This window comes from Electrophorus electricus, chromosome 15 (genome assembly GCF_041902795.1).
Source record: "Electrophorus electricus isolate QZ-2024a chromosome 15, ASM4190279v1, whole genome shotgun sequence".
Classification (NCBI taxonomy): Eukaryota; Metazoa; Chordata; class Actinopteri; order Gymnotiformes; family Gymnotidae; genus Electrophorus; species Electrophorus electricus.
In genome coordinates, this window is record NC_137511.1 from 16,703,623 (window position 1) to 16,721,156 (window position 17,534).

The following is a 17,534-nucleotide window of genomic DNA, read 5'->3' on the forward strand; positions in this document are numbered from 1 at the left end:
GGTGTGTCCAGGATTTGATACATGGGGTGGTAAGAGAACACTAAAAGGTGACAACACCTAATTATTTCTTAGAGAAAAGCTACATTTGAACAATATACTATAAGTACCTGTAAAACTAATGGGTATATAATGACATTACTGCAGAGGTATTCAAACATTTTCCTCTAGAGACCCCTTGCCACTATTTTGGGAACTTTGGGCCTGCCCTCAACTGCAGTGTATGTATAAAGAAATCAGGTCAGATCATCTCATTGGTCTCATTGTGCATCACTGATCAGTTTATTAGCGAGCCAATCACTTATAATCATCATTACTAACAGGCCAATAAAACAAATTAAAATCCTGCACATAACAATAAAAGCACATATTCTGCACATATGAGCATTACACCTGCTCTAAGTGACTTTTTCTGCTCATACTTGGGTCCATACATAGCCTAAATTCTATTCCCATCCTTTAGGAAGAAACATGTTTCATCTTGCTTGTTTCTTTCTCATGCATGTTCAATATATAGCCTTGGAAAATGTTACCATGATGAAGAACAAGGGTGAGGGTGAAATGAAAGCTAAACTAAAATAAAGAGCCAGAAATAACAATAAACTTCCATGTACGCAGACACTGATCGCAAAGCAATCACTGACGATATCAAACAAATAGGCTCCAGCAGCATGCTCTCTAATGATTTGCAGAATAATAAATCTTTGGTATAATTAAAATTTACATCATATAGGTGATTGATCAGGAATTATTTGCCATGCCTGTAGTCTCATCCATCTGGATTGTAAATGTGGATGCATGTATATGAGTAACAAATTGTTTCTAGACATTTTCTAACAGATCTGCTGCTTGCCAAGCTACCGCAGTGTCAGACTGCTGTATTGTTTTCATCTTTTCAGCAGCACTGTCATTAGCATTGCCCTATGTATGTTGATAGGAGATCCTTGTTCTTCCAGCAGCTATCAAAAATGACTTTTTTTCCTTTTAAATATGGCATGCTGCCTCATATGACATTTGTAGAGCTTGTAGCTAGCACAGTTTTCTGAATTCAATTCACTCCATTTCCATGCTAAAGGGTCTTTCATTTCTCCTGAGAGCTGACCATATCTAAATGTTTTAATTTTGTGGGTTTCAAGCTGTAGTTTGCAAAAATAGCTGCACAGATTGTGACTTCTCCACCATAGATGGTGACTCAGTTAAGCAACTCATGCTGATCGGATTGTTAAACACCTTCAGACCATCCGCATAAGGATTTGTTATTGCCAGTGGCAAGGCATGTTAATGGACACTGCAGTAATGACATATCTGTTTGATTTGCCAGTTGTTGCTATATCAGCATTGAAATTAGGAAGCTCAAAGGAAAATAACTGATCTACAATCTTGATCTACAAACTGTTAGAACCCCATGGAATGAATATTATGATTTAAACATCTACTTTTTCATATACAAACTCCCTCCTCCTACTCTGGAAACTGTGTACTTTACTACAATTTTGGATATCTTGCTCCCTCTATCTGTCTGTCTATCTATATAGTACCACCCATGTGGCTACACAAACAAAATGTGGTTGTACAAAAATATAGTATCAAGTATCTTGTAACGGTGAGCGCTAAGGAGGTGGATGCACGTGCGGAGAAGAGGGAGATTTATTAGGGGCAAATCCAGAGTCCTAGTCATTGTGACAGTCCAAGGTCAAATTACCAACATGTAAAGTTCAGGAATACATAATAAACTAAAGAAAAGTACACAATATTAAACAAGCGCTAGGGTGTAACAAACATAGATAAACAAACAGCTAGAAATACAGAAGGATAGAATCACAAACATGCGTTGATTCACAAAACAGCAGCTACACTTACAAAACAATGGCTCTACTTACAATGAACAGCCAAGACACAGGGAACAAGACAGGGTTTAAATACATGAACTAATAAACACTAAACAAGACACAGGTGCGAATCATGAAAACAGCAAAAACCAAAACAAGGACTGGAACGGGAATGGAGAAAGTGAAACAGCAGCATGAGACAGGGACGCTAGGAGGGAACAAACCGTGACATATCTATTCAGAAAAGGAAGCATTCGGAATATAAATTTCCAGGAGACTCCATGAAAAATAACTCTACAACTAATATCACTAATTTAAAAAAATTCGTTGTTAATAAAAAGACCACCACTTGACGGGGCTCTAAAACATCCCTGCCGAGAACCAGTACTCATTTACATGTTGGCTAATGTGGCTAAATGACAAAATACTCAAAATAATGGGAACAGAAATAAAACCAAAACATAACTCTTCATCGCATTGCATCCAATACTCTGAGTAAATGTTCAAAAGGCCGGCCAGGAACAAAGCCAAGCATCCACAAAAAAGAGGACTGTATAAGCTCAGTGGTCAAATGGAATACATAAATGCTGAACTTCCCACTTTGTTACTAAGGAATTCTCCTGAGCTGTAAACAACCAGAGGAAACCCCCACCATTTACATTCCGTTAAAGTCATACTTTTGCCTTGGACTTATCCATGTTGGCCTCGAACACTCCATTGACTAATGCAATAAATGTTAACACACATTCAGATATTGTGTGAAGGAGACCAAACATTTTTTGCTTTGTGTCTCACATTCGAAGGTTGGCAGAGCTTTTCAAAGTCAATCTGCTCAGAAGGAGTTAAGAATCATTGCGTCTCAGCCACACAATGAGCATATATTCAAGGTTGATAACTATGACTTGTTGGACAAAATCCGTGGAACTTTGGAGGAGCAGATCATCGCTATTGAGGGTATGTCAGTGATGTTTATCTTTCGTAAACATTAAAGTTTCAAGATTGCTGTTCTAGATATTATATAATAATTTATTTTTGTTGTTGTTGTTGTTGTTGTTGTTGTTGTTGTATTTGTTTCTTTGTAGGAACCCAGACGTCAGGAGACTCCAGCAGAATGGAGTTTGCACAGGATGGGTTCAATGCAGCATTTAATACAAATGTAAATGTTCTTCTTAGACTTTTCTTTTAACAGTAAGCATCTGTGGTCATTATGTAAGAGAAAGGTTGCCTAGGTTACCAAACAAGTAACACAGTAGTGCACAGCAGCCTGTGATCAGGAAAGCCCTTTTGTTCTAGAGTGTTATGCAGGTTCTTTTCTGGTGTCAAAAAATAACCTGTACTTGTCTGTATATGATAACCACTGAGCCAACAAATGGAACTATTGGATACAAATGATCAGTACTTTAACGTTGATTTCACATCCTCAAATACATACAAAACTTTCTTTATGGTTGATTTTATATTAAAAGTTGCTTTCCAACATGCATATGAATGACATCAGTGAAAAATATGTAGTCACACCATTCAAAAAGTAAATTTTTAATCATGTTTAACATATAATGTTTTGCATGTTTAGGGAAACATCATAATGAGTATAGTTGGAGCTTTCCAGTGGAAAGGAGGATACCAGGAGTATAATTCACATCAAGAAAACATCTCCTTTTACACAGGCAGTGAACATGACAGTTATTTAGGTAAGAAGCCTCTTATATCTAATATATCAGCTACTGTAACTAATTATTCCAGAATTTGCTGTCTATTCTTAAGATAAAATGAATATCAGAGATAAAGCACACCATAAAGCTAACATGTCTGTATATATTCTCCCACCAATACAACAGAAACACCTCCCTTATATATACACTCATTGGCACTTTATTAGGTACAGATCTCTAATATACATGTTGGCCCATTTGCGGCCATTCACAGTGTCTGACAAGAGGACCACTGCTTTAACACTGATGTAAACTTCTCAAGGTTTTTACCTCAATTCCGCCCAGAGAGTTTTTTTTTCTTGCCACTGTCACCTCCATCTTGCTAATTAGGGATCTGCACCATAGATTTGTAAAGGTGCTTTGTGACAACATGTTTTGTAAAAAGTTCAATAAAAATTTGAATTAAACCTCTGTTGCAACACATTTTTAAAAAAAGGACTAATAAACAATTTTTTATCAAGTTGTTCACTCATAAGGGTAGGATACAATTTGAGGTTAAAGGGACAGAAAAGGATGTGTGTTCCCATATAATTGTAAAGCTGCTTTGACAACATGTTTTGAAAAAAGTTCAATATAAATAAATTTGACTTTGAAATTTGACTTAAACCTATATTTAAAAAAAACAACACATTTTTAAGAAAAGGATTAATAAAGAACGTTTTATCAATCTGTTTACTCATAAGGGTAGGACATAATTTGAAGTTAAAGGGACAGAAAATCTTGTGTGTTCCCATTACCAGGTTACTCTATGGCAGTAGGAAGAATATGGCATGATACATATGTTATTCTGGGAGCTCCAAGACATGCACACAAGGGAAGAGTGACAATATTACTGAACAAAGTGACACAGTTGCTGCTGGATCCTCCAGAGGTTGTACATGTTGCAGTTTGTATTAAAAACAGACTACGATGAAATTTAAAAAGTGGGCCATGGATCATAAAGCTTTGTCAGGGGTAAAGCTTTCAAATTCTCTAAATTACTTCCTTTTCCCCTCAGCCACAGATTGGTGCCTACTATGGAGCTGAAGTGTGTGTGGTAGACTTGAGTGCTGACTCCTACATGGACCTTCTACTAGTTTCTGCTCCACTGTATATGGAAGAGGATCAGGAAGGAAAAATCTTTGTTTACTCCTTTTCACAGCAGGTAAACAGAACATTTAACACACTGCCCAGTCAACAGCTTTTCTCATATAGCAAGAGCTTCAAGCTATCTTCAAATATCTATGTATGTAGCAATGACACCACTAGTCATACATGTGTGGTAATGTTTTTGAGTTCATTATTTTATATTATTTTTGACAGTCACAATTACAGGAACAATCAACACAGACATTAGAAGGAATGATGGGACAAAAAGGAAGGTTTGGCTCTGCATTATCCAGCCCAGGAGATCTAAATGGGGATCATTTTGCAGATGTAGTGGTAGGTGCTCCACTGGAGGATGATGGACAGGGCAGCATCTACATTTTTAATGGAAGAACAGCAGACATCAACCCCACCTACTCACAGGTGAGAGAGCGAGACAAAGAGAAGATAGATAAACACTGATGTATTTTACTGTAAAATGATCACCTTCATCCTAACAAAACCTATTTACTTTTGCTATTCTCCTTTCCTAAAATGCTCCATCCCTTTTCACTGTTTTGTAACGACAGAGAATCAGTGGTTCATCTGTGCATGCAGGGCTACGGTTCTTTGGTTTATCTTTGAGTGAGTTTGCTCTGGACCACAGTGGAGATGGTCTGCCAGATATTGCTGTTGGAAGCAAAGGAGCAGTCACATTGCTCAGGTTTGGACAAATGTTCATGGAGAAGCAGACCTCTGTACATTGTAGCATAAAGTGAGAGATAAACATTATGTTTAAATACCAAATGGTTATTCATATGCATGTGTATCTTGTGTCTTCAGGTCCAGACCTATTGTATCCTTGGTGACCAAAGTAACCTATAGCCCATCAAAAATCCCCACTAAAGACACAGACTGTGAAAAGCCTTTAGAAAACATCTTCCGTTTGTGTTTCACTATGAAGGATAAACACACTTACCCAGAAGGTTTCTCTCTCTTTTACTCATACATAGAGTATATGTGTATAGGGCAGTGGTAGCTCAGTGGTTAAGGTACTTGACTTGTAATTGGAAGGTTGCTGATTCAAGCCCCAATGTGCCACTGTTGGGCCCCTGAGTAAGCCCTTAACCCTCAAGTTGTACTCAATCATTATTGTAAATTGCTTTGGGTAAAAATCATCAGCTAAATGCCATAAATGTGGGTACATAAAACAAAACCTTTATTTTGGAAAAATTTAAATAACACTGCTTTTTTGTCAATTGTGTATTTCCTTTCTATTTATTTAGACTTATCTGCAAATATTAAATATACTTTAAAGCTTGATGGAAAGCGACAAAACTATCGAGCATTCTTTTCAGTCAAAAATCCTACAGTGTCAGACAGTATGACTGTTACATTGGATGAGGTGTGCAAAGAGCATAATTTTTTCATAGAGGTAAGATCAATGCTTCCTCATGGTTGCTCCCTCTATGGTCAGACTTTCTCTGACACCTGAACCATGTGTTTTTCATTTTGGTTTCTTTTGTCTTCATCCTATTTTCCTCACATATTTCAGTAAAAAAGCTTGCATTATGTGCTATTAAAAATACATAGGAACAACCATATTTAATAGCACCCTCAATTAGTATGAACACGAGTGTCAGGATGAGCAGAGAAGAATTTAGTATGACAGAGTTTAATGATATACAGAGGTAATCCAAAGGTGTGGTCAAAAAAACAGACACAAGTCAAGAACCAGTAAACACATGATAGGCAAACAAATCCAGTGGGGTAATAAGCAATAAAGTGAATCCCGCTAACAAGCATAAAGGTTCATGTTACCAGATGTTCTAGGGGTTCATAGAGGTTCATGTTACCAGATGTTCTAGGATCCCAGGGAAAAGAGCCCTGCAAGATCACATATTCTCTATATTTTATATGACATGCATCAGCACATTAACATATGACATTTGGCTCAGTCCATGTTGTTCCATAGCACTGTGTCCATAGTCTGTGAAAAAAGCAGGAATTTCAATGTTCAGTAAAAATCCCAGTAAAGTCAAATAATGCTCAGTTCTCTTGATTCTCATCTTGTGATTATTATTATTATTATTATTATTATTAATATTATTGATTTCTCTTTTCACACAGGCTTGCAGTGAGGATGCATTAAATCCACTGTCCAATCAGTTAACGTTAACATTTGAGGGACTCCCAGTTGGCACAGTGGAAGGGTTACAGCCCATCCTTCACCCGGGAATAAAAACCACCTCAGATCATAATGTAAGAGTACAAGGTGAACCTTTCATCTTAGAGCAATAGTACCAACAAAATATTTCTGCTGCTACTAAAGACCTCAAGAATATTTATTCAGTGGAAAAACAAACACTGTGACTTTACTAGGTTATCCATATACCCAGATGAAATCACATAAAACACTTGCTATTTGTAAAGAATAATACACTTGAGACCTAGCAATGGTAGTAAGTTTTATTAACACTATAAATTCATTTCATAGCTGGATTTTGAAATGAACTGTGGAGATGATAAGATCTGCACTGACAATCTCAAAATGGATTTCAACTTCTCTGGGTAAGTACATTAATGGTAAAAACACATGATGTTTCCATGATGATTCCGTTTATTGTCATGTATACAATATGTAAATGATACTTAACTATAAAATGTCTTAAGACATTACCACAATATCATCCTATTGTTTTTTCTATTTAATTTATTGAAAACAATTAATGTGTTGAGTTCATGTGCTTTCATATACTAGATCATCAGATATAAAAGTTGGAATCATGCAGGATATGAATGTGACAGTGTTTGTGGAGAACAGAGGAGAAAACTCCTACAACAGTCTCATAACTGTTAGTTACCCCTTTGGACTGTCCTTCAGGAGATTCACCACTAAACAGGCAAGAGCAGTCCCCCCACATTTTTATGGTTCAGCAGAAATAATATACAGTTTAGTGTAGAAAGCAACAAAAGTATTTAATAAATGATGTAGAAGAACATGGATGTGGTTTGTGGTTGAGGTGCAGTGCATTGTAGGAGCAGGGTGATGTAATGGTTTACATCAGAGATCAGGTGAGAACGTTTGCATCTGGTGGACTTGTGTGCATGTAAGTTGTCAGATTTCTCTAAGATGTTACAGTACTGAAGCATTTATTCTAACACGTGTACATGGCTGACGCTATGTTTATAAACTTTCCAAGCCTGATTAAATAGTTTTTGTTGTGATTAATGTATAGTGAGATGTTCTAGGTCTTAGAATAGTCTTTTCCTCTTTTATTGGGTCATTAAACTCCATGTTAATAAGCTGTTCACACCTCCACTATCTACTGCCTGTGCAAATGCAATTGATCACTGTGGAATTACAATTTGCTGACTGTTATAATTTAATATGTGTTCTCAGTTAATGAGGACTTATACAAGACATTGGTCAGTCTCAGCAGACTCTCGATTTCATACTATTTAAATTCATCTTTATTAGATTGGCCTCATATTCCACCTGAATAACAGATTTTCTGTATTTCCTGTATCTGAGCAGGGAAGAGTGGAATGCATATCTCTGGACAGTGATGACAAAGGTTCATTGGGGTCCTCCATGTGTCATATTAGCAAACCCATCTTCAGGGAGAATGGGTTGGTAAGTTAAAATATTTGTTCAATTCCTATACCCTCAACTGTGGAGATGATAAGTTACATGGTTTATGAAATATTCCATAAATATTTTTTAAACTTATGATGCTAAGAAGTTAGATAAAATAATATTAGAGCTAGGTTTGGGTGAGAAAACAGGGCATTAGATTTTTGTTAACTGTTAACATAGGGCTAAATTAAATCAGTCTTGTGTCTAGGTTAGCATTATGTAACGTTGAGCGGTAAGAAGGCAGCTGCATATGCGGAAAAGAGCGATATTTGTTATGGACTAATCCAAAATCAGAGTCGTTAAGGCAGTCCAGGGTCAAAGAGCCGACACGGAGACTACGGGGATACATGATTAACAAATAAACGCACACAAAGGCAAACGGGGAAGCAGGCTATAACTAAGGCTAGGGAAAATTCAGGGCTAAGAAACGAAGGCTAGAATACACGGAGTACAAACCAACAAATTCAATCACAAACACAACCATTCAAATGAACAGCCAAAACACAGGGCTCAAGACAGAATTTAAATACAAGAACCAATGGTAGAAACGAGGGACAGGTGCAAGCAATCAAACGAGGGGAGAAGAAAACGAAACTAAGGCATAGAATCAAAACACACGACAGGGAAATCACGGAAGCTGGAACCTGGGAGGGACTAATCATGGCACATTACAATTAGGGAAATATTGTGAATACATACTTGCACAATATTCAGCACCTTCACTAAGAATAATCTGTTTAAGGTATATTCCTGCAATAACCTTAAAAATATTTTCAGCATTAAGGATAATTTAAAATGTTTTTACAGTGTTTGTCAAATGATTGTATTTAGTTTTGTAATGACATGAACACTTTGATGAACCTTGATGAAATTAAAATAGGTTGTGATTAATGAATCAGTCTTTAATTACAATTAATTTGTTAATTCAGTCTCAACTCATAAAATTTATATAATGCAGTGATTGATATACCCGCAAATAAATTAGAAACACCACCCATGAACTACAAGCTTTACAACTAATATGTTGTTTATTGAGTATTCAGCAGTAGTAGAGTATGAATGCATAAAAAAGGGAGTTGCTAATACTAAGCAGAGGCATTGAATTCACTTATATAGTGCTACATCAAAACACAAACAACAGTTGCCCAGTCAATCTCAACAACTGCACATATGAATGGAGTTATGTCATCTTGCCTTATTTCAGTTGATCCATTAGATCAAACATGCCATTCATCCATGTTTGGGCTGAGCCACAGTTGGATAGCATTGGCTGACTAAGCCCACTTCTGGGCTTCGAGCCCAGAATTATACTGCAATGACCTGCAGTCGATAGAAGGGACGGACTTTTGGCTGTTTCCGAGCTTGTCCCTTTTGACAATTATGTAGGTGAACTCCTGAGGATTAATTTACCAAAGAACCAGTAGTTCATGGACATCATCATGTGACCATGAATCAGTTTGCCTGACATATATATGTAGCATTAACTAGCTATGCAGAGACTTGCCGCTTGGTCATACTACAAGTCAAGAACTGTTGGTGAAATTAAATTATTTCAAGTTTATATAAAATACATTTTTGAATTAATTATAACCTTATCTGATACCACTTGTCATTAGAGCTTGCATAATAAATGTTAAAAACTAAAACTAAACAAAAACAAGGATGAATAAAAACTAAAATATACAGAGGTTTACCAAAACTAAAATTATTTACAGGCCCTTAAAATGATCTACACCTAACTGAAAATAAATAAATAAAGTAAAACTGGAGAGTTCCTCCTGCTAATGGTATAAATTGCAAACAGGAGTGCACCAGTGTTATCTTGTTGATTGTATTCTGACAGTCCCCACAGAGGGTGAAATGAGAGGTTATTTTTAAGGGAAAAACAATTTTTAAATCAAAGAAAAGAGAAGTCAGCTATTGAACGCTGAAAGAGCATGTTCTTTAGTTCAGGAACAGTCCTTTGTAACATCTCGAGTGCCGCAGGGCAAGGAGCAGGATGTACAGACTCCCTCGACGGTTACAAATAGGACAAGTCTCAGTCAATGAGGAACTCCTATTGCACTTGGTGGGCCGTACCACATGATCAGTGGGAGGGGGAGCATTCTGTGATATCCTTTAAATGAAAAGCTGTTCATCTCCTGATTTCCATCTTCCCATTAGGCCATTTTTGACATTACATATAACATAAACAAAGATGTTAACTTTGATAAAACGATGATGTTCACTGCTACTGCTTCCAGGTATGTCCTGATGTTTTTCATAACAAACACATTTCACATGTTCTAATGTCTGCATCTGTGGGTAACTTAATGAAATCTTTTGAGAACATTTTTCAAAGACCAGCTGCATTTAAAATCATGTTTTCATTCTTGCGGAAGGATAACATTCTGTGGATAACATTCATGCCTTTTGTTTCAAAGGGTCATCCAAGACTTACATTTATGGCATTTAGCAGACACTCTTATCCAGATCAACTTACAAAGTGCTTTGTTACCCAACAAGACAGAAATATTTTACACAAATGTTACGAGTAGTGACAAGCATAATATCACAAGGTTATAGACATAAAAGTCTTAAAAAATGTTTCCTCATTGTTAATCTATCCCAAAATATTGGCCCATTGCATTCAGAGCATGAATCGAACAAACTGCAACCAAGTGTGTGTATTGTAAAAGTTGTGTTGTACTACACTGACCCAAGTGTCCTTACAGTGGCAATGACAAACACTCAGAGAACAGCGAACTGTTCAAAAACAGAACCATTGGTGTCAAATATGGCATCTACATCTCACTGATCAGGTTAGTTATCCCCTTCCTCTTTACATATCTTGATGCTTTTCCTTAAATTTGGTTTTGTTTTATGCTTATTTATTCAGTGTCAGTTCCCAGTATGTTTAGAACTCTAATAAAGAAGGTGATACACACCTTCTCTGATTCATATGAAACCCACACTACTAGCATTGTAGGTTGGCTCTGTGTGCTCAGATGAGAACACTGTGTGGCTTTTACCTGCACCATTCAGCCGTCTTGATATCTGTTTCAGTGATCTTTTAGTAATATCCTGTTACTGCTTTTATTTGAAGGTATGAGGAGTCCAGCATCCACATTAACTTCACTGCAGGGAAGAACAACCTTGAGAAACCAGTCAGTCAAATCCTCAAAGTATGAAGATAAAGAACACCTTTGCCTTTGGACTATATAACAGAACAGATATAATGCAGCAGAGAATCATTTAATCATTCAGATGAAATCTGTGTGTTCTCTCTCTCCCTCTCTCTATATATCCATCTATCCATTTATCTGTCTGTCTCTCACCCTCTATCTCTTTATCTATCAGGTCCAGAATGACCTAAGGGACTTAACACTCACTATTTTAATCAAAGTCCCAATAACATTTGGAGATAAGGACATTTGGACCACTAAGGATTTGCAGGTACACTAATATATCAATGCAAACATTTTAAACATTGATGAATCAGCACTGAAATTTAATCCTATAGTAGATACAATTCATATCCTGCAAGTTTACAAGAAGATAATCTTATGGTAATTGTTTTTTTCTTTAGATTCAAGATTGTATTGTAGACAGAGATGAGCAACCCACAGTCCCTGATTTTGTGGCAGTACTAAAAAATCACCACAAAATAGTAAGTAACTGTTATGGCTTTGTTTCCCAACACAGCATTTCTTTAACAGAGAATTAGACAAATTGTCTTAGTAAAGCTTTCTCTATGTAATATAATAAATCATTTCATGATTGCGTGTACTCAGTGTAAACATAACCAATGGAAACTCTCTTTGTGTTTTAGAACTGTTCTGTGGCTGTGTGCAGACTTTTTAGGTGTAATGCAAATCTGATGAGAAGGGAGTCAAAATTCTACAACATCTCTGGACATGTTAGTTCTGGGTGGATTGAACAGGTGAATAAATAAATAAATAAATAAATATATTTTAAAGATATATTTATATTACTAAATATTTTTACAACAAGTTCTGTTAACCTATTATATGGCAACATTGATACTTTTACCAGTACAGAGTGTTCTTATTTTTACAGTTTTTTTTTTACTATTAATTGTTCATGTATTGCCACACACTCAGACTGGACTCCGATCTGCAGTTTTTGAGCTGGTCAGTACAGCAACTCTGGAATATGACAAAAATAAATATGTCTACTTTTCCTCTGATTCTCTACATACTGCACCCACAGGCCTGGTAAATAAATTACTTTTTATCTGAAGATGTCACGTAAATCCCTTCTGTCTACTGTGTGTCCACCTAAGCAATGAAGTACATTACAGAACATACAAAAACATTTTAAGTGTATTCATAATATAAACATCTGTAGTCAGAATCATATGAATGCAGAGTCAGTGTTATTCAATTTACCTAATAAAAAAAGACTTAAATTTGTTTTTGTGTCTACAAAGCTAAAATATATGTAATTTTACTACTATCAGCATACTATTACAGTACCAGTGAAGAGTCCACCAACTTGTAATAATCATTGTTTCTCATGATTATCCATTATTCACCTATATGTAATCACTTTATACAAACATAAAAGTCTCATGTCATTATGTGGTATGCATGTTTCTGTAAGCACATAGGTTTCTTTTAATTACTTCACTAAACATTAATGTTAATTGAAATCTTGTATTTGCAAGATTTGCAGGCACCCATATGATTACAAAACAAAATTTAGAATCTGAAAATTTGAAGATTTTCAAATATCGGATATTTAAAGCTGGAAATATTTTCTCCAGGTCTAGGATGTGAAACTTTGATTTACACAAGCATGTTGCTGTATCAATACATTATAGTGCTGCATGTTGATGTATTAATAAATCACACTTTAGTATTTAGTTGCAAAATCCCCTGATATTGACACATTGTTGATACAGTAGAATCAAGTTGATGTTAACGGTTCTCCAAGATCCTGAATCCTTTGCCATAGACTGATTTGTTTAATGATAAAATGTGTGTGTGTGTGTGTGTGTGTGTGTGTGTGTGTGTGTGTAGATTAATACCCAGGTGGAGGTGTATGAGGAGAAAAACATCGTTAAGGAGATAATTGGAGGAGCAGTAGCAGGGCTGCTGATTTTGGCTCTCATCACTGCTGGCCTCTACAAGGTCATTTCTGCTCGTTACCATTTGCTATTGTCACTTCCAGAATTCCTGTGTCCAATGCCGTATAAACATTTAATGGGTGATATTTGTTTGACTCTGTATTTGACTGCTTTATTCCTGTATATAACTCCAGGCTGGGTTCTTCAAAAGCCGCTATAAGCAGATGTTGGAGGATGCAGGCTCTGGTGCTGATGGGACTGAGTAGGAGGTGGAGGCAGCTGGAGAACACTCAGCTGCTGCACTGCTCTTCTTAAATTCAAACATGGAATTATCAGTCTGTGTTTGGAAGATTACAGTGGCAGCTGTAAAGTTCACACATGTCTAAAATACATAGCAGACAACTCAAGATTCCCTCAAGATTCATTTCCTTAAAACAGGAAAGCAAGGTTAGTGCACATATTAAACAGTGCAGTGATATTTCAAAATTTAACACAAACCTGCAAGTTAGTGCAACTACACTCTTTATAAATGTAAGATCTTATTGCACTACAGTCTGCAGGTGTTACATGCAACATATGATGGTAACAATATTTAGGATGAAAAATTGTTTTGTATTTGGCTTTTGGCAGTTATAAAATAAAGTTATTCTGAGTTTAAATGACATTTTGTACTCATTCCTACTCACCATATTCATGGTCACTCATTAAAAAAACACCTTCCCATTAAAAACTACCAAAGAGAATAATTATGTTTGTAGAGAGTTGAGGCAGACATGGATATTGAAATTGAATTTTAAAGCTGGAGAGAGGCAAAACATTTTAAGCAGTATAGTTGGATCCTGCTAACTTACTAAATATTTAATATGAAAAGAGTACACACAAATAAACAATCAAAAACGGGAAGATCATCCAAAAAACAGGGTAAACAGTCATGGTGTCCAGTCAAATGGGGCAACCAAGAATGATCAAAGTCAAACACACAGGCAGAGATCAGAAGCACACTTCAGTAATCAAGGACACCAACAGATAGAAAACCTGCTCAATATGCATTAAGAGAATTTCAATACTTTTTAACTAAGACGAGTAAGAAAGCCATTTTAGTAGGGAAGTAAACAAAGTTTAAAAAGGAACAGGTGGGTACCCTTTCACAAGTGTGAAATCAGATATTAAGCAGGCTCTTGAATATGCACTTTTCTACTACACAGCCTATCCCACAAGTCTCCAAATACTGCGAGTTGTAGAATTACTGAGAACTTTCCATGTCTCTAGGAGACTGGACCTATTCAGGAGTATATGGTTGGCAGCAATGCCTCTGTAAAGCTGGCCCGAGTGCCGCAGGACGTGGAACAGAACGCACAGACTCCCTCGACTGTGACGGTGACGTTTATTCACACACAATGTAGACAATAATGGTGGCACTCACATATAACATTTACAGGTGACATGACTCTACACTTAACACCTAACAAGGCTAACCCACACATAACTGAAGACGATACAAACAGGTGTAACAGCTACACAGACATTTTAACATTACAGAGTGACAATGACCAACGGGGAGTATACACTGACAGGGGTTTATGTAGACAGACTAACATGTAACATTAATCCCTATCGAGGTGTATGCAATCCCCGGGGGGGCATGGTTACAAATGACAGACGTGAATCCCCCTGCACGCGGTGGGCAGTACCACGTGACTCGTGGGGGAGGAGTGTTTCATGACAGCCTCCAATATAAGATGCACATTTGTCCCACAAAGCTTAGAAGTCGAAAAATGTACTGAGATTGAAGTAAACTCCTTAAAAAAGAAAATGTTTAAGTGAGAGGGCACCTTGTAACAGACACAGTTGTGCTGTACCTGAGGTAGCTTTATAGTTATTATTGTTATATTGTGTAACATCTCTTGCAAGAGAGAGTTCAGTTGAGTAGTGTGGGAATCTGTGCGGAGAACCGTTACCCTACTGCTAGCCTTCTCAACACTCCTTTTTCTTTGGTAACGATGTTTTATACTGTTTCCTTTATGTATCAATTGAATAATGATAGCCGTGTGACCTGGCTTGGAGAGAGAATAAAAGAGCCTTTCGGAGTATCTGCATCAGCGTCTGTGTCGCTCCCTGCTAACTCCATGCATCGTGGTTACCCCATAGCACCTGTTCCTCACTCCGGGTAAGAAGCATTACAAGTGGCACCCGAACATATGTCTCTAGACCAAGAGTCACTCGTTTGGTGGATATTTGATTTTTCAGTTCTGCCTATGGACCAGCAAAGTGTCCACTAGGAGAGGGGATAGGAGTCTCTCACTGTGAGCTGATTCAGTTCCCTGTAGTCCACACAGAACCTTGGTTCACCACAAGGCTTCTTCACAGTGACAACTGAGGCAGCCCTTGGATTGGAAGATGGCTCAGTTATTTCCCCCTTAAGCATCTTTAGTATCTGGTTCTCAATAATTGTTTTTTTTTGCTGGTGAAGTGCAATAATGTGGAAGGCTGATGGGCCTAGCATCACTGGTATCAATGACATGCTTAGTCAATGATGTTTGGCCCAGGTGACCATTGAAAATATCACTGAATTCCTCCAGTAGCCTCATCAGCTTCATTTTTGCTCTGAGTTAAGGGAGGATTCCTTAACCTTGACCACAGAAATTTCTGCAATCATTATATTGTCTGTCTAACCTGGCCCTGGTGTACAGTGCATAATCCAGAAGCTCTTGGATGTGAAATATAGGCTTAAAAAGGTGGATACAGGCGAGGAGGCTGGCCTCTTCCACGTTGTCAACTTGCAGTCCTTCCATACAAGGGACACATTTGCCACTAGCAAGCATACTTGGCCCAAAATAGTGCACCCAGATTGCAGGAGTACAGAGGTGCTGAGCGCATGTGTGTTGACCTACCAGATGATCTTTTTGACTTATTCTGTGACTATGACCAAGCTCTATCTGACCATGACTGTAATACTGCTGACTTGACCTCAAGTGACAGTGTGAGCAGTGGAAGCTCAGTAGTTAAAGTGGTTAAAGGTGCTCAATTAGTAATCAGATGGTTACCAGTTCAAGCCTCACTGTCACCAAGTTGCACTGTTGGACCCCTGAGCAAGGCCCTTAACCCTCAATTGTGCAAGTTGTACTCAGTCATAATTGTAAGTTGCTTTAGATAAAAGTGTCAGCTAAATGCCATAAATGTAAGTGATACCAACAATGTGACTATTACACATGATCTTTAAGATGAGGACACATTGACTGACTTCAATGTTGTCCCTGATATGTTCGGTCAGTATAACTTTAGGCCCAGGGGTGACAGCCAGATAGTCAACAACTATCAACCCATATCATGCTGATAGGACAACTAACCCTTATCATGCTGATAGGATTAACCTTTAGTCAGGATATATTCATTTCTTATTGTTAAAGGAAGAAAAAGAACATGGTAGTCTTTAATTAGTTTGATTTGGTTTAATATTTACTATTGTGTGTTGAGAGTGTTAAAGTGTTCAGAACATTGGAAGGTGACGATATAATACTGCTGTGTACCTAAAGACAAAAAATTGCCTGTTCTAAATGTTTGTTTGCAAAAAAAAAGGATTTTGTTTGGCTCACCAGTGAAACTACATCCTTTGTTTATTTGAATGTCTTAAATGTCTACCTTTGGGCTCTGAACTGACATGTGTGCCAGGTACCAGCATTATGCTGTGTCTGTGTGCTGTATGAATAACCTATGTGGCTCTGACAGCTTTTTAACTTATCAGTGTATGGCAGTCTGATAAGATAGGTTTGTTCCTTACTGTGTACGGCTGGGGACAGCCTATGTCCAACCTGGGGAGAAATGTGACAGACACATTTGTGCTGTGGCTTTAAAAGATAGCTTTATAATTATGTATATTGTGTACCATCTCTTGTGAGAGAGAGTGTTCAGTTGAGTAGAGTGGGAATTTGAGAGGAGAACCGTTACCCTTCTGCTAGCCTTCTCAGCACTCCTTTTTCTTTGGTAAAGCTGTACGGAATTTTATACGGTTTTATAACCATGGCAGCTGTGTGACCTGGCTTGATATAGTACAAGTGAAGAGAATAAAAGAGCCTTTCATTGTGTCTGCACCAGCATCTTTGTCACTCTCCGCAAACTCTATGCATCGAGGTTACCTCATAGCACCTGTTCCTCACTCCGGGTAAGAAGTGTTAGAACCTGCAAAGAATATAAAGAAACCAAAAGGGGCAGAGGGTTGTAAT

At 37.3% G+C, this 17,534-nt stretch overlaps 1 protein-coding gene across 1 annotated transcript in view; it reads left to right on the forward strand.

The window, feature by feature from the left end:
* LOC113569394 (integrin alpha-X-like) overlaps positions 1 to 13,973 on the forward strand; it is a 30,077-nt gene extending 16,104 nt beyond the window's left edge. Inside the window, exons 11-32 of the mRNA XM_081697089.1 lie at positions 2,630 to 2,780; positions 2,909 to 2,982; positions 3,400 to 3,517; positions 4,279 to 4,409; positions 4,536 to 4,682; positions 4,841 to 5,047; positions 5,194 to 5,327; positions 5,447 to 5,589; positions 5,890 to 6,038; positions 6,734 to 6,865; positions 7,101 to 7,174; positions 7,365 to 7,506; positions 8,142 to 8,240; positions 10,407 to 10,486; positions 10,958 to 11,044; positions 11,329 to 11,407; positions 11,583 to 11,678; positions 11,812 to 11,892; positions 12,055 to 12,165; positions 12,347 to 12,460; positions 13,268 to 13,378; positions 13,509 to 13,973. Coding sequence (XP_081553215.1) covers positions 2,630 to 2,780; positions 2,909 to 2,982; positions 3,400 to 3,517; positions 4,279 to 4,409; positions 4,536 to 4,682; positions 4,841 to 5,047; positions 5,194 to 5,327; positions 5,447 to 5,589; positions 5,890 to 6,038; positions 6,734 to 6,865; positions 7,101 to 7,174; positions 7,365 to 7,506; positions 8,142 to 8,240; positions 10,407 to 10,486; positions 10,958 to 11,044; positions 11,329 to 11,407; positions 11,583 to 11,678; positions 11,812 to 11,892; positions 12,055 to 12,165; positions 12,347 to 12,460; positions 13,268 to 13,378; positions 13,509 to 13,580 — 2,532 coding nt within the window. The 3' untranslated portion in view covers positions 13,581 to 13,973. The remainder of the gene's footprint in view (positions 1 to 2,629; positions 2,781 to 2,908; positions 2,983 to 3,399; positions 3,518 to 4,278; positions 4,410 to 4,535; positions 4,683 to 4,840; positions 5,048 to 5,193; positions 5,328 to 5,446; positions 5,590 to 5,889; positions 6,039 to 6,733; positions 6,866 to 7,100; positions 7,175 to 7,364; positions 7,507 to 8,141; positions 8,241 to 10,406; positions 10,487 to 10,957; positions 11,045 to 11,328; positions 11,408 to 11,582; positions 11,679 to 11,811; positions 11,893 to 12,054; positions 12,166 to 12,346; positions 12,461 to 13,267; positions 13,379 to 13,508) is intronic.
* The last annotated feature ends 3,561 nt before the right edge of the window (positions 13,974 to 17,534 follow it).